At 43.5% G+C, this 24,758-nt stretch overlaps 1 protein-coding gene across 6 annotated transcripts in view; it reads left to right on the top strand.

Annotated features, from left to right (window-relative positions):
* The first annotated feature begins 1,820 nt into the window (after positions 1–1,820).
* The window catches only part of BDNF (brain derived neurotrophic factor), a 50,861-nt gene continuing 27,923 nt past the window's right edge, over positions 1,821–24,758 (top strand). Inside the window, exon 1 of one of the 6 annotated variants that reach the window (XM_064492487.1) lies at positions 1,821–1,944. In XM_064492487.1, the coding sequence (XP_064348557.1) occupies positions 1,942–1,944 (3 nt within the window). In that variant the 5' untranslated portion in view covers positions 1,821–1,941. Of the gene's footprint in view, positions 1,945–2,697; positions 2,944–2,978; positions 3,027–19,897; positions 20,193–20,429; positions 20,522–21,188; positions 21,326–24,758 lie in introns of those variants that run through there. The other 5 variants (XM_064492490.1, XM_064492489.1, XM_064492488.1 and 2 more) reach the window with 5 other exon arrangements.

Below are 24,758 nucleotides of genomic sequence, written 5' to 3' on the forward strand. Positions count from 1 at the left end.
CTCATCCCTGCAGTCAATAGCGCCACGGCCAGGGCCTGTGACGCTGTTGGTGGGCTCCCCTTTGTGGGAACTCTGGGTGGAAAGTAAAATCTTGGTGTTGGTGCCAAAACGACGAAACCTGAAATGCGTCTGGGGACTTTCCAGGGCAGTTGCGCTCCTCGGAGCGACCGTCATCTCCATAACAACTGGTTTACATTCATCCTCCGTTTCTCTGCTCGGCTGTGCAGGCGCCGGCTGGGGTAGAGGCAAAGGGCAGCTTCAGTGGAAAGATACCTTGGGTTAGCGCCTCCTTAGGCTGGGGGGACTTTGCCAATGACCGAGTTATATAGCTTGTTGCCTGAGATTTCTGGAGCTCTCCCCAGGTCTCCAGCGGAGAACGGCGCGCATCTCCCGCCTCTCGCTCCTTTATTTTTATTTTATACACTGAGGGCGAGGGAGGTGCGGGTGAGGGGGTGGGGACGTGGTTTATTTTCTTGTGATTTTTTTTCTTCTCCTTGAAGTTCATGCTATCCGTTCTAAGTTACTTTCCGCCAACACGTGACCTCTCCACTTCCCAGCCTGCGCAGCCACTGGTGGGGAAGCGCGGGTGCTGACCGCAGGGCTTCCTGGGAGAGCCCCCTTCCGCTTCTCTCAGCTCCAGCCTTGGCTTCTTCGGTGCGGGGCTCTGGTTCCCCGCCGCGCTCGCCCGGGCACTCTGGTGGCCCAGGAGCCCCCGAATGATGCGGAAGCGACTCCGGGGAAGAAACACGGAGCGGACGTGGAGCACCGAGCCGCTGCGGTGGCACCCCTCCCTGCCTTTGCCCGAGACTCCACACTCCGCCGCGCGCCATGCCGACCTAGCTGCGCACCGGGGCCGTTAACTCACATTTGAGAAGCCATAACCCATTAGAACAGACGCAGTCACAACTTCATTCAACTCCGCCGCTCGAGAGCTCGGTTTACACAGGTTCCTGTGGGCAACTAGTGGCTCGCCCGGGTGCCTCTCGCCTAGTCATCAGTCCCTAAGAGGGAAAGGGAAAGTTGCCGGGCTGATGCGCGCTTCGACGCATGTAGTTGTTCCCAAGGACAAGTCAGTCATCCACATCCCCCCTCCCCCGCCCGACCTCCCACCCCTCCTCACTTGATCATCACTCACGACCTCATCAGCTGGAGACCCTTAGTCATTGGGGAAGGGGGAGGGGCACGAACTTTTCTAAGAAGTTTCCTTTTTACCAAAGGAGTCACAGTGAGTTGGTCACGTAAACAGCATGGATAGTCGTCGTTGCCGCCCCCCGCCCCTTCCCCCCGCGCTTTTGGTGTTATTATTAAAGCGGTAGTCTGCTGGCGCTGATAAGCAACAAGTTCCCCAGCGGTCTTCCCGCCCTAGACTGACCAGCCGAAGGTTTTCTTACCTGGCGACAGGGAACTCTCCCGAGTCGAGCTCAGCTTTGCCAGAGCCCCAGGTGTGACCTGAGCAGTGGACAAGGGGGCGGTGTGCAGGCTGGGTTATTTTTATGAGGGTACCCTGAAACTCCTCACTTTCCCCGGGAACTTTCTGTGCCAGGACCCAGTGACCGGCGGGTGGGAGGCAGTCCCAGGAACCACCCGCTATATAGCGGGGCACTTGGGCAGTCATTGGTAACCTCGCTCATTCATTAGAATCACGTAAGAACTCAAAAGGAAACGTGTCTCTCGGAATGAAGGCGTTTGCATAAATCTATAGGTTTTTCAACATCGATGCCAGTGGCTTTGTCTTCTGTAGTCGCCAAGGTGGTTGAGAGTTTAAGCTTGCGGATATTGCAAAGGGTTATTAGATTCATAAGTCACACCAAGTGGTGGGCGATCCACTGAGCAAAGCCGAACTTCTCACATGATGACTTCAAACAAGACACATTACCTTCCAGCATCTGTTGGGGAGACGGGATTTTAAGACACTTGAGTCTCCAGGACAGCAAAGGCACAATGGTGAGTAGCAATAAACCCTGCATTATAATTGAAAAATCTTGACATGTTGCTTAACAACGGGCATATCACAGCTCTTCCTAGCACTTCACAAGCCAAAGAACAGCAGCTACTCAGGCCAGGAGAATCGGGTTTTTACATAGTGCAACTTTAATTGGAATCATTTGAGATTTAACACAGCAATGTGGAACTGCGTGGAACAAACTTGGAGCTGGAAGGGGTGTGTATGTGTGTGTGTGTGTGTGTTATATTGGCTGTTCAAGGCTGATGCTTCTCTCCCAGCCTTCTTGCATTCCATTCTTTGCCTCTATGTGTGTGGTGTATGAGCATATTCTATGATTTATATGTGGGCATGTAATTGACATTTGCAAGGAGGTTAATTTCCATCTAAAAACAGTGATGCTATTACAGATTGGGATTAGGGGTGGAGTGGGGGTAAGGATGGGGTAGAGACTGGGAGTTTGGGTGCAGATGGGGGTGGGGTTGGTAGGAGAGAAATAAGTCAGAAGGGCATATCACCGGTGATGAAATGGGTAAGCCTCTCATAGAAGAAAAGGGTCTCATCAACATGTGATCAACTATTAACAGAATGGCTTTGGCAAAGCCACCCGCACGTGACAAAACGTAAGGAAGTGGAAGAAACCGTCTAGAGCAATATCAAGTATCACTTAATTAGAGATTTTTTAGCCTTTTCCTCCCGCTGCGCCGGGTGTGTAATCCGGGAGATACGAGCCCATTCAGCACCTTGGACAGAGCCAACGGATTTGTCCGAGGTGGTGGTACCCTAGGTAGCCGTCTCGGCCCCGCAGTAAGCCAGCCCTGTGTCGCCCTTAAGAAGCGTCTTTTCGGAGGTTCGGCTCACACTGAGATCGGGGCTGGAGAGAGAGTCAGATTTTGGAGCGGAGCGTTTGGAAAGCGAGCCCCAGTTTGGTCCCCTCATTGAGCTCGCTGAAGTTGGCTTCCTAGCGGTGTAGGCTGGAATAGACTCTTGGCAAGCTCCGGGTTGGTATACTGGGTTAACTTTGGGAAATGCAAGTGTTTATCTCCAGGATCTAGCCACCGGGGTGGTGTAAGCCGCAAAGAAGGTAAGCACCGGGGCGGGGACCCCCTGCAACCCCAATTTTTGAGCTATTTTGATGTTGGATCTTCCTGAGAGGACACGCGGTGGAGGGGAGGAAGTGGTAGGAGAGTGTGAGAGGGGGGTTGTTTCTTGATATTTGCTCAGTTTGAATTGCCCTAGGTGAGAGCCTTGGGGTAAAGCAAAAAGGGGGGTGGGGAAGCTCAGTTTTCATGCGGATATAATGAGTTTAGTTAACTTGGACCTGCAAATGTCTGATTCAAATGTAAGATTTCTCTCTCTTTTTCTTCCCTTCACCTCCCTCTTTTCCGTTCTCTTTGCCGGTGTGTGTGTGTGTGTGTGTGTGTGTGTGTGTGTGTGTGCATGTGTGTGTGTACAGTAGATTCACTACTAATTATGAAGCTTTTATACAACGTTCGATTTTCTAAATTTTGACTTTGTACCGTTTAGAATAAGGCAGTGGAGGTGGTATGCGGGAAGGAAAGGGGTGGTGGAGGTTGGAGAGAGGGTAAGAGCTAACGCTAAACCTCCAACACAAAATGAATCAAGGTAATTTCAGCTCTTCTAGGGAGAAGGATTCATTCTCGCTGTATCCCTCCCTCCCTCCCTCCCTCTCCCCCTCCCTCCCTCTCCCCCTCCCTCCCTCCTTCCCGCCCCCCCCTCCTTCCACCCCGCCCCCTCCTTCTGCCTCCATCCCTTCCTTATTCTATCTCTTCCCCTCCGTCTCCCTTGCGCCTGGCTGGATGTTTCTTTCTGGGTGGTTTTTTTTTTTTTTTTTTTTTTTTTTTTTTTCCTTCTTTCCTCCCTCCCCACGAGTTTCGGGCGCTGGCTTAGAGGGCTCTCGCTTTCTCAAGGGAAGGGGAGTCGCCGAGACCGCGCTCCGCTCCCCCGCCGGGCGGGATGTCTCATTGAGCCCAGGTCCGAGTCAGTCGGGGTAACTAAGGAAAAGGGGGCCTCTGCTTGGGAGGAGAAGGTCCTTTCCGGGCCAAAGAGCCAGGGACCGGGCCGCGGGAGGGGACCTTGGCGGCTGGAGGCGGTGGAGAACACTCGTAGCTCCGCGCCGCTGCTGGACAGAGCCACCAATCAGCTGGGCGCGCAGACCGCCCAGCCAACGCGAGGTTGCTCCCGGAGGCGCGGGTGGAAGGCTACCGGCTCGTCGTGGGGCAGCCGCCGCCGCCCGGGTGGGCCGGGGGTGGGGGTGATCGTAGCTGCTCAGAGCCTCCCAGCCTTCCGTTCCACCTCCCCGCCTCCGCCCCAGGGGGACTGCGAGCCGCCGGAGCGCGCGGCAGCGTTGTCCTGCCTCTCCTCTGGGAGCCCGGGGACTTGCGTGCCTCTGCACGGGGGCCACTGCCCTTTCCCCTCTCCTACAACTCTCAACCCACCCCCTTCCCGGGCCCTTTGTTCCGGCCGCTGGGCCGAGCCTGGTGGCAGCCTTCGCCCCAGGGCTTGGGCGTTCTGGACTCCTCCTTCCTGGATCAGTCCTTAATTAAGAGGCGAGGCTTGGGCTGAGGGTGAGTGGAGCGTAGGGGAAAACCTATTTCCGAAACTCAAGTCTGGACTGTTCTAGTGAACGAAAAAAGAAAGAACCCCAACTCTGCTCAGGTGGAAAGGATGGATTCGTAGGCAACGCGAGGATATTGTGGAGATTTAGAAAAAGGAAAAAAAAAAAAAAAAAACAGGCACGGATCAGATGACGGTGATAGGCTGCTCCGCACACAAAGGGAGCGTTCGTTGGGCAGGGTTTACGGAGCAAGCCTGCAGCGAATGGGGCAGATTGTTCCGAGATCCAGTCATTTTCTCAGTCAGATCTACGCGAAGGGAGGGGAGGGGAGGGCCTGGGAGGGGAGCAAGGCGGGAGGGGTTGGGCTTGGGGGCGGGGGGATTTCTGATCAGTCTGATGCAATTCCAAGCGTGCTGCAAAGGAACTCCAAGGAGTCCGCATCACCATCGCCACCCACCCTTCCCAGATGGTGCTGTTTTAAATACGGATCTGCAGGGCTGAACGCAGAACTGGGAGATTTATTGCAAAATCCCGAGGGGGGGGGGGGGAACGGGGAATGGAGGGGCAGAATTTAAAGCTGCAACGCTTGCTTTTCCCCCAATCAAGCGGCAACCGGTCTGATTTTTCCCCCCTTGTCTGCGTGTCTCTGGATTCTAATTCACCAGGGAAGAGGTGTAAATATTGTGACATTTTGAGGCGGCTTGATGGATGAGAAAAAAATCTGTCACTCTGAAACGCTAAGTTCCCTCTCTCCTCGAGACGCCTTGCTAGCGAATACCCGCTGCTGCCTGATACAGTTGCTAGGGCTTCAAATGACTGCATCGTTAAGGGAATATTATCCTTTTAGTCAACTTGCCAATTTATCTGACAGTCGAACGGAGAAAATTGTAGATTTCGCGTCTTTGGGAGACAAGCAGGGAAAATGCTTAACTAATTCTTGTAACCTCGAGATCTTTAACAACTTAAACAAACCTCAAAAGTGTCACGTCATCCTCTCTCACCCGCGCGCACATCACATCCTCGACTTGTGAGATGAAATGATTTCGCCTAAAGTGTCGTGAAAATGAGTATCACTTTAAGAATGGTGCACCTGATATTCACTGTTTATGTGTGTTTACATAGAGCTCTTCAACAGGAAGGCAAGAAATTTCAACTGTCCAATGTGAAACCAGACGGAAGATTAGAAGGTGTTAAAGAGGAGAGGGGAAGAAAGAGGAGAGGGATATTTTTAACCTTAAAAACTGTACAGTAATCTAGCCTACTTTTGTACCCTTGGTCTTGCATATTAATATGTCTGTGTGAGATGTTAGCTTGGTCTAGCTCCCCCAATGGAATATATCAGTATTGATTCAGATGAAAATATATTCATTTTGCCTGTAGCTTTTTCAGTGTCATTGATAGTAAGACCTACAACACAGCAATTTTTGGAGGATAGAAGACAATATCTGAAAGAGCTTTGCAAACTGGGAAGCAGACACTCCATAAGAGGGAGGTATCACCATGTCATTCTCTTTGCATACAGCATTTTCATTTAACTGAACCAGAGTGTTAGTTATGTTTAATTATCATCTAATTCGTATGGTCAAGGCAGTAAATGGGATATTTAAAGCAAGTTTTTTGCTTGCTTAAAAAATATTATCAATTGCCTATCAGTATAAGTTGGAAAGAATACCTTTAAAAGATCGAAATTCAAAATACATAAGCCTCTTTGTTCATTTGCCAGATACTTTCCCAATCGAATCTGTAATTTATATTCTTAATAAGAGGAGAAGCTAGTGAATTTAGTTTCTTTCCTTTTCCTGGCCTGTCCTCTAGGGGAAGCTTAGTAAGAAACAGCATTCCAAAACCAGGCAGTGTGAGAGGCAAGGGCCTGGATGACCATGAAATAGATAATCAGCCACAAAAACCAACAAATAGAAATGAGGAAAAATCAGCATTGAGGCATGAGTTACAAAGGGTTTTTCTTTTTAATTCTGTGATTTGGAGATGAGGGCCAACTTGCTCAAATGATGTTCACTTGATTAAACTGCTTACCAACTGTTGGTTAAGATGATGTCTAAATGAACATTTTTTTTTTATTAAATATACTCCTACCAAAGCCCAGTAAAGCTAATCTTTGCCTTTAATTAGGAAAAAAAAAAAAAACTAACCATTTACACGATTCTAATGAATATGATCTGATATAATCTGATTTTAAAATTCTGCTTAAAACTAAATTTGTTCTGAAAAGCACTGACTTGCCAGAAAAATATCTATTTTTGTAGCTTTCTTTTCACTCTATGGATAATTTAATGAGTTGCCTATTTTAATTTTACAACTGCTACCTCAGAAGCATCTCAAATTATCTTTCTTTGGCTGGTATCTTTCTCTGCTGGTTTGCTACTGCTGTGTGTGTGTGTGTGTGTGTGTGTGTGTGTGTGTGTGTGTGTGTACACGGGCATGTTTGTCTCTGTGTTTTTCTAGTGGATTTAACAAGCAGTGAGTCTCTTTAAATTTACATGTCATAATCCATGTAAAGAACAGTGTGTGATATTTAATAAATAAAAATAAACATTAGCATTTAGTGAGAGCTTACCCTTATTGAATCCTATGGAAATGAGGGGGGTGGTTACCTTTAAGAGAGAGAAAGATTAAATTCTTAAACAATAAAAAGAAATGTTCTCTCCTCTTTGGCAGAAGAGTGACCATAATTTCAAAAATATGAAATCTTTCTTCTTTTACTTTGGAAATTAAAGCTATTCCTTTAACAAGTGTGACTTGAGAGAGATAAACATGTTCCCTAAGAACTAATACCCCAAAACACCATGGTGCAAAGATCAAAATGTTAAATTCTTTATCCTTGCCTCCATTCTCCTCTGGCAATTTTTGGAGTGTTCATTCTGAGTTTTTTAAAGTTCAGATGGACCTTTTCCCCCTTTGCTAACATTGTAAAGGAGTTCTCTAAAGAATTCTGCCACAATGCAGACTTTATGTGTGCATTTCCTAGTAATTTTATTTTATATGCACGTAGTGCTGTGAAAGCTCTTCGCTGGTTTCTTTATCTGATCTCTTCAGTGTGTAGGGTAGGAACCATCAATCACCTTTTACAGATGAGGAAACTCAGATTCAGAATTTCCAGAGATCATATTGCCAATAAGAGGTGAAGACAGTCTCAATCTAGTTCTTCGAATTTCCAGGACTGTACTCACAGCTCTCCAGATCATGCCAACTCAAACCCCATGCAAGCATCTGAGGGGATTGATGGCATTATTTCCTCCTGTTTCGATTTCTATACTCTAAAAGAATAAAAAGTTATTTACAAAGAGTTTCCAGAGTTCTGTAAGCCTAATGAGAAGTTTTGACCAGCCTATGACCTTCTCTTCCTGAGCCATTTTTCACTCGCCCACAACTGGAGGCTCAAAGAAGGCAAGGGTCTTCCTAAAGCTGGTACACCATCTAAGGCATAGTCACTAATTCCTCTCCAAAACCAACACAGAGGATAGGAAGAGCCAAAGGCAAGAAGCACTTTACTTTTACTTGTGAGCCAAAGAATTTGGGGCCTGGGGAGCTTATCTGAGGCCACTTAGCCATATCTGATTCATATCTGATGAAAACTCTCTGGAATTTCCTCCCAGTCTTGGATGCCTGAGGTCTTGTTTTTCTTGGTAGATATTCTGATATTTACGGTGGTCATGAGGTTGACAGGCCATTTCCCACTTGCCTAAGAGGTATACTTTCTATAGATACTCTAATATTCATAATCTTATTCTATAGACACTAATTGACAACCTACTATGTGTCAGGAACTGTGCAGAATGCTGGAGATTCAGCAATGAATAAGACCGAGGTACCTATCTTGGTGGCGCTTAGAGACATAAATGGTCCTTTAATCTGCTCTTTTCGCTAGAATAAGACAGACTTCTGGACTCTTGCCTTTATCAAGAGGACACAGTGAACCAGACTTAAAGCCTGAGTTCAAGCTTGGCTCCCGACTCATTGCTAGTAGCTGAAAAATCAGTTAGTCCCTCTGGACCCCTATTTCCTCACACATAAAACAAGGGTGATGTTCTCAGGATAAATTCTAAATTCTACTTATCTCCAAGATTGAGTGATACGATGGATAAGTTATTTTTTGGATGATAGGAGGGCCTCAGTCATCCTAACTTTTGGTGATTTACAGCTTTGGGTGCCACTGGTGCTTAACTTGTTTGTTAAGAAGCACATTATGAAAAATCAAAGCAACCCAGCATAGAAAGACTCTACATGTTGAACCTCTAGTTTTCTGAGAAATGATGACTTGGGAAGTTTTCGTTTGGACAATGATCTTAAACTTCTGCAGATTATTTTTTAAAGGGATGGGATGATGAGAGACTCATTATCAAATTAAATGCTTATTTTACTTTGTGCAAGGAGAAGTTTTCATTTTTCAGGTCATTTCCTTTTAAAAATCAAAGATACTACACCCTGAAATTGTTGGGGCCTCATGAATGATGCATTATATACACATGATAATAGATAATTAGATGGACCAACCAGGAGAAATATAAAAGGGAGCTGGTAACCCAAAGATTGAAGAAGGTGTGTGGGCATTGTGACATCCAGGAAATGCTATAGATCTGTCCTTAGCTAACTCAGCCTGGTGCAGATAATTAAGAAAAATGTGGGTGTAGAAAAACTGCAAGCCAATCCCTGGGATTGGCTAGATTGCTGCAGTAGTTCAAAAACAATTGGCACAGCCACCCACACTGGACATGATTGCCCTTTGATGAGGCAGCTATTGACTTTTATGAAGATGCCGTATTTAAAATAACTTCTGATGCACTCAGGATGACATCTATCATTCTTTTTTTTTTTTTTTTTAACATTTTTTATTGATTTATAATCATTTTACAATATTGTGTCAAATTCCAGTGTAGAGCACAATTTTTCAGTTATACATGAACATATATATATTCATTGTCACATTTATTTCTCTGTGAGCTACCATAAGATCTTGTGTATATTTTCCTGTGCTATACAGTATAATCGTGCTTATCTATTCTACAATTTTGAAATCCTGTCTATCCCTTCCCACCCTATGCCCCCTGGGCAACCACAAGTTTGTATTCTATGTCTGTGAGTCTGTTTCTGTGCTTTCTTAATGCACTAAATAAACTCAAGCAGCAAGGTGAATACTGTAATTCTGTAGCAGTGATAAGCACCAATGTATTCTGAGATATCTGTCACCATTGACATGTGATATGAAGGTGACTGTGACTCCTGTTAGTCACAAAGTCTGCATATACTGCGGTGCAGCATTTCCCAAGCGTATCTGACAACAGAACACTTGGGGAAGGGGGCACTTACTAACGTAGCACAGATTCAGAAATGTTAATTTATTCTCTTCCTGCCTTTCGGTATTCGCCACTGAGTTTTCCCTTCGGGCAAAAGGAAACCGGCATTTGGAGAAAACATTTGAAATTCACTTTTGCCGTTAGATGAGTTGCCAAGTAGAGAAAGAACTGACTGACGAGACGGCTAGGTTGTAGCAGACATCTTTCTGTTGACTGAGCTTGCTATTATCTGAAGTTTATCCTTAGTACTACCAGCACTACCCCACTGCCCAAGAAATCCATCGCTCCGTTGAGAAAGAGAAAAAGTTTAGACTATGCTCATTAACCCAGCGAGCATTGTCCCAGATAACCTGGTGTGACTGACTTCACTAGCCTCAATAGGTTATAAAGACTTCATTTTTCTCATTGCTAGACTATGGGAAAGTTTACACAAATTATGATGGGATGGGATAACATTCACTTTGCATGTACTAGGTTTTTTGCTTTGCATTTGACATAGATTATTTAACCCTCAAAGCTACTTTCTGAGATAGTTTATATTCTAATTGTATAAATAAGGAAACTGGAGCTCAGAGCGTTTAAGTAATTTACCCAAAATTATACAGCGAATCTTAGATAGAAAAGCTAAAATTCAAACCTAATGTTTTCTGGTTAGAAAGTCCATTATAAAATCACACCTCCCTGTCTGATGGCTACCACTCAGATTTGATTTGGGTCTCTCATTTTCAGTTTTGCATATCCATTTTATTAAGAGATCTTCAACACAACCTTTTGAATGGCTGAGAACCTCAAAATCAGTGGCCCCAAATGCTGCTTTATTCATTTATTTATTTTAGAGACTTAAAAAAAAAAGAAGTATAGTTGGTTTACAATGTTGTGTTAGTTTCTGGTGTACAGCATAGTGAATCAGTTATATGTATATATGCTATTCCTTTTCATATTCTTTTTCATTATAGGCTATTACACAAATGCTGCTTTATAATTATATTGAATCTTTGCTAACTAATGGAGGACTTTCAAATGACTAGTTTTCACCTATCCTTTTGGAAGCCCCATTTTCACAATCACAGACTGGAGAGAGTGATACTACTTAAAAGCGTTTTGGTAGAATCAAATCTAACTTAATAATACTGAGTTCACTGTGGCGAGCAGTCTACATTTCCATAGTTAGTTGAATCCTCACAACGACCTTTCTAGGCAGAGATTATTAATATTCCTATTTTAAAGATAAGGAAACTGAGGCATCGGTTAATTAATTAAGTCTCCCAAAGTAGCAAAGCCGGTAAGTGGCAATACTCAACCCAAACCCAGGTCTGTCTAATTCCAAGACCGTTCTTTCCATTGGCAAACTATTCTGTAAGTCCCTATGTAATCTTAGCTGCTATTATGATGATTGCTGTCCTGTTTAAAACACTAGTGAGAGACAGAATTGTCCAGAAATAAGTATGAAGTCACTAAGGAGAAAGATGAGTATCTGGAACTCTTCACCTGCACATTCTTCCTTCCACTTACTTGAGTTTATTAACCCCATGGATAATGTCTAACTCCCTTCTTAACTTGTTTAGGGCAGTTCCAAGTTAGTTGACTTCTGAGAGTTATTGAGTAAGAAACGTTATAAATTGTTTAGATTAGGATTTGGTGTGTTTAGAAGCCTTTTCATAAATTTGCCTTTTCAAACTGTTACTGGCTACAGCACTGCAGACGCTGTGATGAGGAACGCCCCTTCCAAAAACACAGTGGATGACAAACCCCCAAAGCTAACATGTTGTTTACAGATATGGAGAAGAAGAGGATGGACAAGCACAATCCTAAACATAATTACAAGGCTTACAGTCCCTGCTGGGGACTAAAATGTTTATTGGCTTTCCTTGTGCAATTTAACATTCTTCTTCCCAAAGCCCTGCTCCAAACTTGGAACTCCTCTGGAAAGAGCATCTCATTTGGGAGAATGCCAAGTATTGGTGTCTGGGTCCTTTGCATCTTTACACCAACTCAGAACTCAGAATACCAGCTCTAGAAACTAAACCAGGGGGACAGTCTAGGTAAGGGATTGTACATCTACTTGGGCATCTTCCTAATAAATTTCATCCATCTTCCTCCTGGAAAGCAACTCTTAGAAAGATGTGGTTTTCAATGAGAGATTGGATGCATACTGGTAAACCTAAGATAGTACAAGTCAGTGGTCTTTGCAGAGCTGCCAAAGTCATTTAAGGAGTTAAAGATGTGGAAGCCTATGGGGAGACCTCATCCTGCCTCCATTCTGAGCTACAAGAGGAAGGATGGCCTGAACTCACAGTGCATTTGTTATGTCCCCAGAGCTCAGAATCCAGCCCAGCAGGAAAGGATGATCTTCAAGGACATTTTGGTGTATGAAGAAGTCTGCCTAAAGCCCTGTCACAGATGTCTGTGTAATAGAAAATGTAGAAGAGTATGAAAGCTTACCTTGACTCAAGGCTCTAATTTAAGGGGAAATAATTACATGAGTTCCAAGTTTTAGTTTAACAAATGATCACGCAGTTCCTGAAAGCAGTCCAACTTTAGAAAAAAGTACCATAAAGATGACCTAGTTCACAGATTCCCCAAATACACTGAAATCACCTGAATCATTTGGTCCTTCTTAGTTAAAGTCTGTGCCATCAGGCTTGACAACCACGGCTTATAGCCCACTGCCCTCATTTCATTGGTCAGGCAACTGAGGAGCCCAGTAGTCAAGATCTTTCAACTTATCCAGCAAACATTTCTATGAAACTGACGGTATTGATGTGAACAGGCTTAGGCTAGTGAAGCGACTTACCTGAGTCACACGGCCAGAGAGGGATACAGTTTAAACTAGGACCCAAATTCTCTTGACTACTGAGGGCCTTAAAATCGTATTATGTGACAATGACATTTCTCCTATTTCCCAATAATTAAAATATAAGCAAACAATGAACAGTTTGTGCAAGATTTTAATTATCTTGATTTTCAAAATAAAGTGTTTTGCATAAAAGCTAGACTAATTTCTAAAATATAAACATAATTAACAAAATCTTGACAGCATTCCAATAAGACGTTATTAATCTCAAGTTGGTAGGACAAAACTAATTACAGTATTTTAAACTTCTTCAACATTCCATAGTTTCTTTACGATTATTGAGATACTCAAAGACAAGATCAATTGAAACCTCAGGTTTTCATTGATTCCTATATTATTCTCTCTGTTTTCAGTTACTTCACCTGGTTCTAGGTTTTTATCTGAAATTTGACAACAGCTTTATTTATTTATTCTCGTAGCTTCCTACCCTCTCGCCCTAGGAAAACAAAACAAAAATTGATTTATTTCTTTCAAAACGAAAATCAAGAAGTAAAGGGGAAATTCTAAAATTTCTTGAAATCTCTAGTTTTAAACACATTACAAAATGTTTACTAATTTAAACTTCATATTTTTAAACTCACATTATTTTCCAAAGACATAGTCTTTAAGACTGTTTCTTTTGTTCTTCATATGACATCTATGCATATAATTTTGCTTTGGTGGTTAACTTCTATTATTACATAGTGCTCTGAAGTTGTGCTCTTATTAATTAATTGAAGGGTAAATTAGACACTTTATAAATTCTTCTAGGAATGGACGGCAAAATCATATAGATAAATAATAATACAAATTGTCAAAAACATAAAAACAAAAAGTAAAATTAGAAAAAAATGTTAATTAGTGAAGCAAATAGTTAAGAATATGTCAAACTTCGACATATTTTTTGAGATAAATTGGCATCATGTCGGTTAGCATGATTTTCTTTTATGGAATTCAACTTATTTTTACTCACTTTAATTAGTTTTTGTGTGCAGATAAAATGGAAGGCAATGGAAATTTGGCTTGCAAAGTAGTTCTAAGATGATCTACATCCACAATCTGCTTGTAATACCATAAAAATATGTTTATTATGTGAGAATGGTAATTCAAGTTAGCATTCAGTATAGACAAAGCAATGCAAGCTAACTTCAGTTATTTATCCTGGGAACTTTTTCCTTTTTTTTTTTTTTTTTTTTTTTGCTTAAAAAGGCCAGAATATATGATAGCATTGGCTCATTCTTCCCAAAGCCTCCTAGAAAATGTGTCTGAGATAAAAGATTCTCAATGCTAAAGATTTTACTGTATTTGGGAGAGGCATAAAGTTTGGTAGTAAAGAAAGTCTTCACTTTCTTCATTTTACTTTTAATATTTTTTGGGGGGGTATTCTGGTTTTTATTTATTTACTTATAATGGAGGTACTGGGGATTGAACCCAGGACCCTGTGCATGACTACTGAGCTATACTGTCCCCCCCTATTTTTCTAATTCGGTGTGGATCCTGTCTTGGAATATTTTGGAAGGGCCAAAATATTCAGTCATGTTGGATCGGAAGATCCTAACGGAGATATACCTGACAAGCGAAATCATTGGTGAAACATGATTCTAGGAATCATGGAGGTTAGCATGATCCTCTTTTGTGAACTTCAACTTAGTTTTACCCTGTTCTAATTAGGTTTTGTATACAGACAAAACAAAAATAAATGGTTCAATTTAGGAGAAACTTCAAGCTTCAAAAGTAGGGTAGTGTTTCATAGACCTTACCTTCTGAGAAAAATTATTTCAAAATGAACACTTGAGAATATGAAAGCACTCTCCTAATTTAACAGTTAAAGGCCCATAACTTGGGATGTTAATTGGAGAACAGAAAAATCACTTGTTCTTATATGATTTTGTCGAGAACTAAACACAAAATGTCCTATTCAAGATCTGTTTCTTTTGAAAAATGCTTCATCTGAAAACTAAGGATAGAATACATAGCTTTGATGTAAAGGCTCATCTTTTTTGTGAAATAACCACATCTGTCTCCAAGCTGCAAGGGAAGGATTTATCAATCTGATTGAATCTTCCCTTTAGTTTTTCACAACAGCTGTGTTCAGATAATTCATGGCTCCCATGTTTCCTGAGCCCTGGATAATTTCACAGACATGTCTAATACGGGGCCTCCACATTTTCAGAAGAATATGGAGATCTTGGAGAAGGTCCAGGGTAGACCAAGGGACATGATTAATGAATGGATTGGAAGTTGGAGTTTATGAAGAAAGGTTGTGAGATCTGATTTCTCGCTTTGAGAAAAGTCTGAGTGGTGACTTAATAACACAAGAAGGTTAGTAAGCAGCTGTTCTCCATCTTCACTAAGGTTGGATGAAACGAAATAAGATATAAATTGCAACAAGAACAAAAATATGTTACAAGTGGGAACTTCCAAGCACTAGAATTGCTGGATTCTTAGAAAGGTCCTCAGAAAAAGGATGTGTAGTCTACTTTCCTGGTCTGCAGTGATGGCCCCACGAGTTGTGAGGACAATGAGATAATCTCTTAAGATCCCTCCTGGATCTATCTTTTTGTAAGTCTATCTAATCATAGTTAGAAAAAATGGTTGTCCTGATGTATGTCTCATTTTCTACCCACCACTATCTCTACCCTGATGCTTCATTCTCTGACTACTTTCCGTAAAGCACTGCTAAACAAAGATGGCTAAGGCATTGATCAACCACGGTGGGCCCTCCCCAGCTGCTAGCTGCCCCTCCAGCTTTAGGAACAAATTTCTTGCCCATCACAACTACCATCTGACCACTAGGGTCATGCTGATGGTCATCTTTCTATACACCAAACTTATGGCAAGGGAAAACAAAACCAAACAAAGCATAACTTCCTACTTTTAACTAATGCACAAGTGGCCCAATGGATTGAAAGACAAATCTTAGGTCCAGAATTTGAGAAGCTAGGGAGCTGAAATGTGCTTTACTCATATGCCTGGATCATAGCCCACAAGGCATTAGGAAGTCAGCAAGTTTTCATCAGTTAAATGAATGTTAACTACAGAGTGAAGGTAGTAAACTGAAGTTGAGAAGGTTGAGAGTTGCAGAGTTCTTCAAGTTATTCTGTAGGCAAGACCAGTCTAAAGCTGAACCCTTGCTGTCACGTGTGTATCATTGAGGATTTTGTCCCCACTAGGCCTGGGATATCCAGAGGACTTGGACAAGACAGCTGATGGCACAAGTTGCTCATGTCCTTCATCAAAAAACAAAAAAAAAGAATACTAGACTCTGTATAGATTCAGAATCACGTAAAAATAGGCCAAATTAGGGTGATTTTTAAAATACGACTTTAGGAAGTTGGGTAATTATATTTTTTTCTAAATTATCTTTTTACATATGTTGCTAACTTTCTCCATGAAGAATATAAAATTTAGGACTGGGAAATCTGTCACCCCAATCATCACACAGCCTAAATGGTTAGGTCTCAAATATGAGGGAATCTGATCCTCGCCATCTGATTCAAAGTCCTGAAACCCTTTGGTTTAAACCTGCTAACTCTTCTCATGGCTCTTCTCCCAGCAAGACCAACAACTGCCAGTCTTAACTCTTGTCCTAAGTCCACAAATCACATCCCTTTTGACCATGTTTACAGAAACATTATAATGAGTAAACCAATTTATTGCTCACTATTCATCTTTAAATGTTCTCAGGGAAAATCTGGTACCTTGGAGGGTTACAAGTTGATGACTCTCATATGCTTGGGAGTGAGTCTCAGTGGTTTCATAATGGTTTGGGGGGCTGTTTTTCATGATCCAACTAAATATTATTCCCAGATGGGATCAGGTTTTGACCTTCTCCTTCTACTCTCCCAACCTTGGACCTTCCAACATTTTCTTACTCTGGTTCCTTTCTTTTGTTTGCCTTTAATGGCCATGCCTGGTTACATAATTCCTGGAACAGGTGTTGACCAATTTGGACACATTTCAGTAGGGCACACATCTATGCTTGTGGTTCATAAAAAGCTTTTGGAGAAGTACACCTCATAGTAATGTACCATGTAATGAATAGGGATATTATTTCTCACTTAAGGTTTTCCTCAGGACAAGCCTGACTCAATAATTTGGAGGATTGTGAGTGACAGTTGGATGCTGGATTGGGTCTGTTAAATCATGCAGCATGAATTTGAAAACATCTTTGCCACTCTGCTCAGCAGGAGAGTTTTCTGTTTTACTTCGTATTATCCCCTGCTAATTACTCTAATTTTCAGCAGTTTTTGAGGGCAATTCATTTGATTGTAGACAACTTTTTTTTTTTTTTATATAAGGACGACTGAAGGCAGGGGTAACTAGGAAACTTAAATAAACATAATGAAACATAAAATGCTTATAGTGTTAGTAGAATTGACCTCAGCCAATTAAAATTATTAATAGAAAAAATATGTCAGTGTCAAATCTGAGCTTACTGCCTCTGTTCCCCACTTAGACACTAATGAGGATTAGCTTCTGTTTCCTGATAAGAATAGATGGGAATTTCTTCCTGACCTTTGTCCATCTAGAAGATTGTATTGTGATGGTATTAGACCATAACCAAAAATAAATAAAGATTTGGACAAATTCAAAATTATTTTTTTTAAGTCCTACAAAAGTGAAATAGGGAGCATTTTCTTTTCAAGCAGTGAAGTTTTTCCTCCTTTTGGTGATGGAGAAAACATTCAGATCACACATTTGGAATCTTTGCTGTATTTCAATCATGTCAGAGGTCAGTCTTTTAGAAGAATCAGAAATATGTACTCTATACTTTCAGCATCACCATTGATCACAGCAGGAAAATAATTTTGTGAAATTTTGACCTTAGACCTCTAACACTATCTCTATATGCTACCTGAATTAAACAAAGAAAAAAATTATTCAGAATTCCATGCAAGACACTGGTAGGATCTTAGTTTATCTTGGCATTGTCTTTGAATGTAAGATGTATTTTTAAGGCAAATAGGCAAGTGTTTCAAGTCTGGGCTTTTATGCTTTTGGTAACACTATAATCACCAATCAGAAAGTTTGGAAGTGCTTAAAAGTGTTCAGAGGTGTGATTCATCTGAGGATTTATTTGAAGTTGGTGTTTTTCCTTTATTTCTAAATATTCCTGCCATTTCTGACTCGTCTGTCTTTTCCTCAGTAGAACTGCTCCACACACTGGAAAGTAAAGATACATCTAGCTGTTTAACGTCAGGGGAGAGTAGGAATAAGACTGGCCATGGACACAAACAGTGTTTCAGAAATAACACTCCTTCCTTCAGCAGAAATGCTGACGTGGCAATGTAAATTTAGCAGGTAGATTTGCTATAACTTCTCATTCAGCAGCATTGAGAATGCTAAGTTTCTGGATGTTCACTGGCTAGGGATTTTTCAGGAAGGAACTAAATTACAAATTAAAAATCTGGGGAAATAACTCATTTTCAAGCAAATTTAAAGTTGGAAAGTAACCATTGGTTTGAAGTTAGCATTAAATTATATTAAAACAATTAGGGTAGGGCTCCTTCAGTACTTTATAAGGTAGTACAAGTTTTTTTTTTTTTAATTTATGAACAAGCCTCTCAAATTATTTTGCAATATTAAAAGAAATTACGTCTGCATTCAGCCTACACTCCTAGGAATTAATACAGAGGTTCTTTGAGGTGGCCAAGCCAGGCTTCATGGCCTCTGTCCTTTATTGCTTCTGGCTAGCCTGCATATTTCCCATTACATATTCTGCAGTTTACTTCCCCATCTGTGCAGTAGGGTAGCTTGTATTGGTCATGTATACTATCAAGAGGTGCAAAGTTAGATGTGTGACACTCTAAGAATATGCATATATTTGAATAATTTGACTACTCAGTCCAACAATGTGCAAAGATGCCATGAAAGATCACACATCCTGGTAACACTTTCAAGAAACAGATAGGTTCCCTTTTGGGGGGCTGGGGAGAGTCAGGGATATTTCTAGCTGGAGTTTCTGACTGATTAAAGCCTTGTCTCTGGCATTTAGCTGTGTGAACTTGGGCAAATTATTTCGTGGCACTGAGCCTTGGGTTCTTCATTTATAAAACAAGAATAGTAATTTCTGTTACGTCTTTGGAAGCTCTAAAATAGCTAATATAAGTGCACTCATTTTTTTAACTGTCAACCCTTAGGTAAACTCAACTGAGTATATAATATTATATATTCAGTTCAACAGCACATTCCTGATAACCACAAGAGGGTCCAGAAAGGAAACTGTTTATAAATCTTTCCCTTTCCCCAAATTAATGTTCGCGTGTTTAGAGAAATTCTTAAAAGCAATGAGTCTTAGCAATTTATTAGGTCAAACCCCTTTAAGATTACAGAAAAAATGCACATACACAGAAAACTGCCTACCAAATTTTGGGGGGATGGGAGATTTCCCTAACACTCATCTATGCCTCCCTTAAGAAAGGATATTTCTCAAAATGTAACCTCAGATAGTCTGCATTCCAGTTGCATGGGGTGCTTGTTAAAATGCTAATTTCTGGACGCTGCCCCATCGTTACTAAATCACAATTTCAGGAGGAGAAATCTGCATTTAACAGGCACCCAGGTGATTTTAATGCTCGGAGGAGGTCCAAGGACTTCAAGTTAAATGCCGCTGTTTTGTTCCCCATTCTAAATTATAAGGTCTGTCCTAGTGCCTACGAACCGGTCGAACTAATGGGAAGAAAATCCAGCTTTAAAGCTGGAACCTAGGTAGACGGTTGAAAGCGTTCGTCCAATGGCAAATTGAAAACGGTCCTTTGGACCCTAGCCACTTAAGTTCTCTCCAAGGGTCTTGGCTACCGGCAAATAAGAATCCGAAAGACTGCTCTTCTGCTGGGGAGGGGGGGGGGGGCGAGAGGAGAGGAGTAATTGAGCCAACTACCCCCTAACTCCTACCACCCCCACAACACACAAATACGTTAGAACAGAAGGCTTTTTATTTATCTTTGCTGCCCAGGTTCATTATTAAAAGGGTTGGTTTATGTGTGTGAGTTTGCTAGGGAGGGAAGTGGAAACATCTGCAAAACCGTGCAATGCCCTGGAACGGAACTCTTCTAATAAAAGATGTATCATTTTAAATGCGCTGAATTTTGATTCTGGTAATTCGTGCACTGGAGTGTCTATTTCGAGGCAGCGGAGGTATCATATGACAGCGCACGTCAAGGCACCGTGGAGCCCTCTCGTGGACTCCCACCCACTTTCCCATTCACCCGGAGAGGGCTGCTCGCGCAGCCGCTCCCCCCGGCGAGCTAGCATGAAATCTCCCTGCCTCTGCCGAGATCAAATGGAGCTCCTCGTTCAGGGGGTGCGGGTATTACCTCCGCCATGCAATTTCCACTATCAATAATTTAACTTCTTTGCTGCAGAACAGAAGAAGTACATACCGGGCACCAAAGACTCCCCCCTACCCCTTCTTTTTAACCAAAGGAATCGTGAAAAAAATAATAGAGTCTGGGAGTTTCGGGGCCGAAGTCTTCCCCAGAGCAGCTGCCTTGATGTTTACTTTGACAAGTAGTGACTGAAAAGGTGGGTTTCTTTTCTTTCTTTCTCTTTCCGTTTTTCTCTGTTTGGTGGGCTAGAAAGCGTTGTGGATTTAGTGAGGTCTGTCATTGCCTCAGCTTCCTGGCTGGAGCAAGTAACTTGGTGTAACGTTATCTGGGGGTGTTCATTAATAAAAAATGCCGTTATTATCTTGATTGAATTCCTATTAGGCAAACTCCAGAGAGGTCAGTGCACGAACTCTGTTTAAGCCGGCGCGTTTAAGGCAGCGGAGTAAACCAATAGCCCCTATGCTCTGTGCAATTTCATTGTGTGCTCGCGTTTGCAAGCTCCGTCGTGCGGGAAGGTGCGGGAAGGTGTGTCTGTGGCCCGGGAAACGCACGCCCTCTCCCGCAGAACTTGGGTGCTGGGATGGGGCGGAGGGAGTTGCTAGGGAGGGGAGCCAGATCCCGGGGGCGCTGGATTCGCGCTGGTTCCCTCCCGCCTCCGCGCGCACAGCCGGGATTTCCACGGAGGACGCGGGATGCGGGGTTCCCCGGGGCGGGGGCTAGGGCACCCCCACAGAGCGGCGGGCGTGGCGCGTGCGTCCTGTCCAGGCGCCCTGGGGACCCGCGCGGGGTTTGCGGGACTACGTCTTGGGGCCCCGGTGACAGGCGGCGCGGGGCGCGCGGGCCAGGGAGCCCCGGCAGCCCTGGGAATTCCGGGGGCCGAGCGGGGGCGAGGAAAAGGCTCGGCGTTCCCTTTAAGCGGCCGCCCCGCACGGGTCTCGGTGGCGCGGGCGAGCCGGGAGGGGGGCGGGGGGCGGCGCCGTTTGACCAATCGAAGCTCAACCGAAGAGCTAAATAATGTCTGACCCGAGCTCTAGGCGCAGGCTGGAGCTCCGGGTCGCCGCCGCGCCGGGGCGCACCCGCCCGCTCGCTGTCCCGCGCACCCCGTTGCGCTGCGGGCTTTCGGGCGGGGTCGAGGAGCCCAACCGGCGCGCCCCCCACCTCCTCCTCGTGAAGCTTTGATGAGACACTTGAACTGCAGCTGCCACCGCTGCTGTGGGGCCGGCGGGGAGCGGCTCCACGACGGGGACCGGGGCTGGGCTCAGGGGCCAGGAGCGGGACAACGATGTGACTCCGCCGCCGAGGACCCGTGAGCTTTGTGTGGACCCCGAGGTAGGCGAGCGTCGGGCATGGGGCTTGGCGCGGGAGACGCCCGTCTGCCGGGAAAGTTGGCTGATGGGGCCCGAAGTTATGGGAAGAGGCCAGAACGCTCCCTTTCCTCCCCTCCACGAAAAGGGGGGATTGGAGTTGCTCGTGAGGAGCTTTCCCCTTCCATCTTACAACCCTGAGGGGCAGCCAGGGACCCCCGAGAGAGAGGGACCCCGGGAAGCCCTGAAAATGGGGGGCGAGAAAGCCAAGAGGAGACGCAGAGCTGCGCGACGGGAGAAGACGGCGCCCCGGGGTCTCCCGAAACCCTCCCCAGCAGAGGAGGGGTCGTGAGAGTGACTTAGGGCGTCAGCTCTACGGGGCCCCGACTGAGGTGATGGCGTTGGGACGGGGTATTAATTTTCACATTGTCTGAGCGGTCCCCTCGCATATTTTGGGGGGCCCTTTGCTCCCGCAGCCAGCATCCCCGTCCCCGAGGCTCCGGCAGGGCTGCACACGATCACCTGCTCCCGAGGAGTTGAGATCAAAGCGGACTTATCCAGGTCCAATGCCAGTGTATCTAGGGAAACTTGAGACACTCCTCGAACCTGAAAGGGGCTGCGGGGCTCCGGGGCCAGCTGTGCTCACACCTCTTCCCATCTCGTGCCCTCCCTTGGGACACCTTCCAGGGAAGTAGAAGTTTTGACTTTCACGTCTCGGGAGGGATGTGTGTGAAGGCTGTCCTGACTCGGGTGGGTCTCTGAGGATGCAGAGCTGGGAAGGGGAAGTGGGTGAGAGAGCTGTGCCTGGAAGGAAATAGCTGAGGGTTGGAGGCTTTTTGCCCGACGGGCAGAGAAAGGGAATTGCAGACTGGGGGCACCCCTGGGGAGAAAAGCCTCAGAACTGCTAGGTGTGCTAGAGTCACAGTCACAGTCTTAGGATGCTGTGTTTGTGTGTTGGGGGTGGAGCGGGGTGGAGTGGGGTGGAGGGACGCGGTTGGAGGGGCCCGAAGGAGGAGGGGGCAGGGAGAGCGGCGCTAGGGAAGGTAGAGGGTGCCCTCTGCCGGCCAAGCTGCCCACAGCAGCTCCTGGGGGCGGGAGGCTGGGGGTGGGGAAGTGGTTAGGGATGGCACTGAGGGATCCCTTCGGTAACAGGGAGGAGGGACCTTGTTGAATGACGCTTCTGACTCCCAACTCGGATGAATTTCGACTCTTCGCGCCTCTTTGGTTCCAATGCAAAAAGTTTTCCTCGAGCCAGGGGAACGGACTACGATTGGTGGTGTGTTAGGGCTTCTTAGTTAGATCTTATTTTAGGGTCCTTCGGATCTCTTACTCTTATTCCTCAGTGTCAGCAGTAAACAGCGAACATTTCCTGACAAGAATGCAGGAATGTTCTTGGCCAGAAGCAAAGAAAAGCATATTTCTGAGTGTTTATTAATTCCTTTAGTACAGTTATCTTTTAAAGCCAAGCAATATTTAATTGGGAACGTTGATTTTTTTTTAGCGTATAAAACTGCGCATTGAATTTTAATAGCATATAATAATGTTAGTAAATGAGACCCTGATATTGGCTTGACTTCTTGGAAAATATCCCCTCTCCTTTATTTTTATCCAAAAATGTCTATTTTTATATGAGTTTGTTATAAAGTCAGGGGTCATTTGGCCTTAAAATTATATTTATATCTACTTATGTTTTTTGCATGTTACTTATTAGGTTATGATTACAGATTTAATTCGTCTAAACGTCGGACCCCTCAGTGTTTACCTCATGCAATATTATAAATTTTATGTTAGAGGTTTCTGAGATTATGGCATATAGCACTTCAAATTATTATTATTATTATTATTATTATTACCATCATCATCATCAAAATAAAAATAGTAGATCACATCGCATGTAAAATTTACAAAGTTTTGACCCTGGGAACCACACCCCTTTAAAACAGTCACTAATTCCTGTTCCTTGATTTTGCAAATACCTTGCTTAAGATTCTTTTTTAAGTTCATTGCCAGACTAGCAGTGGAGGTGAGAAAGGAAAGAGACACTTGTTGAAATATAACCGTAACCTTAACTGGAATTTAAAACACGTTGGTCACCGTTACTGGAATTCCAGGGTCATACAGTCCTCTTTTTTTTTTTTCTCTCTCACTTTATTTTGCAAAAGGTGATAAAAGTTGGTAAATATAGACCAGTACTAAGTATTATGACAGGAGAAACATTATGTATGTAGAGCTATTTTAAGTCATTACAGAACATTTCTATTTATAAATGATATAAGCAGAAAGAAATGATTTCCAGATAAACAAGACTTACGTACATGTTTTGAAGCATTAGAACATTGCATACACACTTAGACATCACATTTTTTTTAAAGCAAAATAACAGAGTAATTTTTCACATACCTTTGGAGCCTTTCATTGCCCATTCAGAGCTGGATTAGTAACTGGAAACCTTGTTTATTTTAAGGCGATACTTAAGGTCATTTAAGTTTTATAGTAGGTTAACATTTGAGTATGCGGAAAATAAAGCATTTAGGAACTCTGTTTTATGATGTCTTTTCAATAAGTATAACTTTTACTTGCAATCAGAAGGAACCAAGAGAAACCAAGACAGTGATCATTTGCCCAAAATGTAATGACCACCTCAAATGATTCATTTTTACTATATGAATTAATTGTCTAAATCTTAAAATGACCAAAGAGGGGTGGGGAGGTGCTGGGATGCTGCTGGTTCATCTTGATTCACCGGGAGGGGGTGAGGGTGGGGTGGGCGTGAGGATCCTGTAAATAATGCAAATTTCTAAAATCCTGGATCAAAGTCCTTGGGCTTCCTGTTTAGTAGGGGCACCATTGGAATGTAAGTTATTCTCTTCCTGGAGTCTTTAAGAGGCCCAGCTTTTCAATAGTCAAAATGCAGATGATTGATAATCTCATTTCTTTCAAACATGAATAGCTCTGGTTTGTAGCTTAGCACACACCGAAAGCTGAGCACGTCCACCTGATAGTATAGCAGAGAGCTTGTTTACATTTTTTGTACATTTGTCTTTAGAACCTTCTGTGAATACCCACACCCACCCCCATTCACACACAGCTCTATATCCAGGTGGTGAACTTGTGGAATGTAACAGCCAGCAGCTTTAGGTCTTAATCATTGACTTAATCTTCTACTAAGCTTAGAGAATACTGAAGATGTACACAATGAAAGGTCATATACAAGTAGTTCATTAACATTTTAGGTTTAGGAAGTTAGTCCCAGAGTAGAGAGAAGAACAATTTTAAGACTTATTGATTAAAAACAGCGTGGAGAGTATATAAGAGCTCAACGCAGAATATCTTTTAAAAGGAAAAGCACCGCCACTTCAGATGTCCCTAATACTGAATTTATTTTAATGGGTTGAGACACAATTTTCAACTTGCATCTCCCTATATGGAAGATTTCAGTTTGTGCGAGGGGGCTAGCC

Source organism: Camelus dromedarius, chromosome 12 (assembly GCF_036321535.1).
Source record: "Camelus dromedarius isolate mCamDro1 chromosome 12, mCamDro1.pat, whole genome shotgun sequence".
In the NCBI taxonomy this organism is placed as follows: Eukaryota; Metazoa; Chordata; class Mammalia; order Artiodactyla; family Camelidae; genus Camelus; species Camelus dromedarius.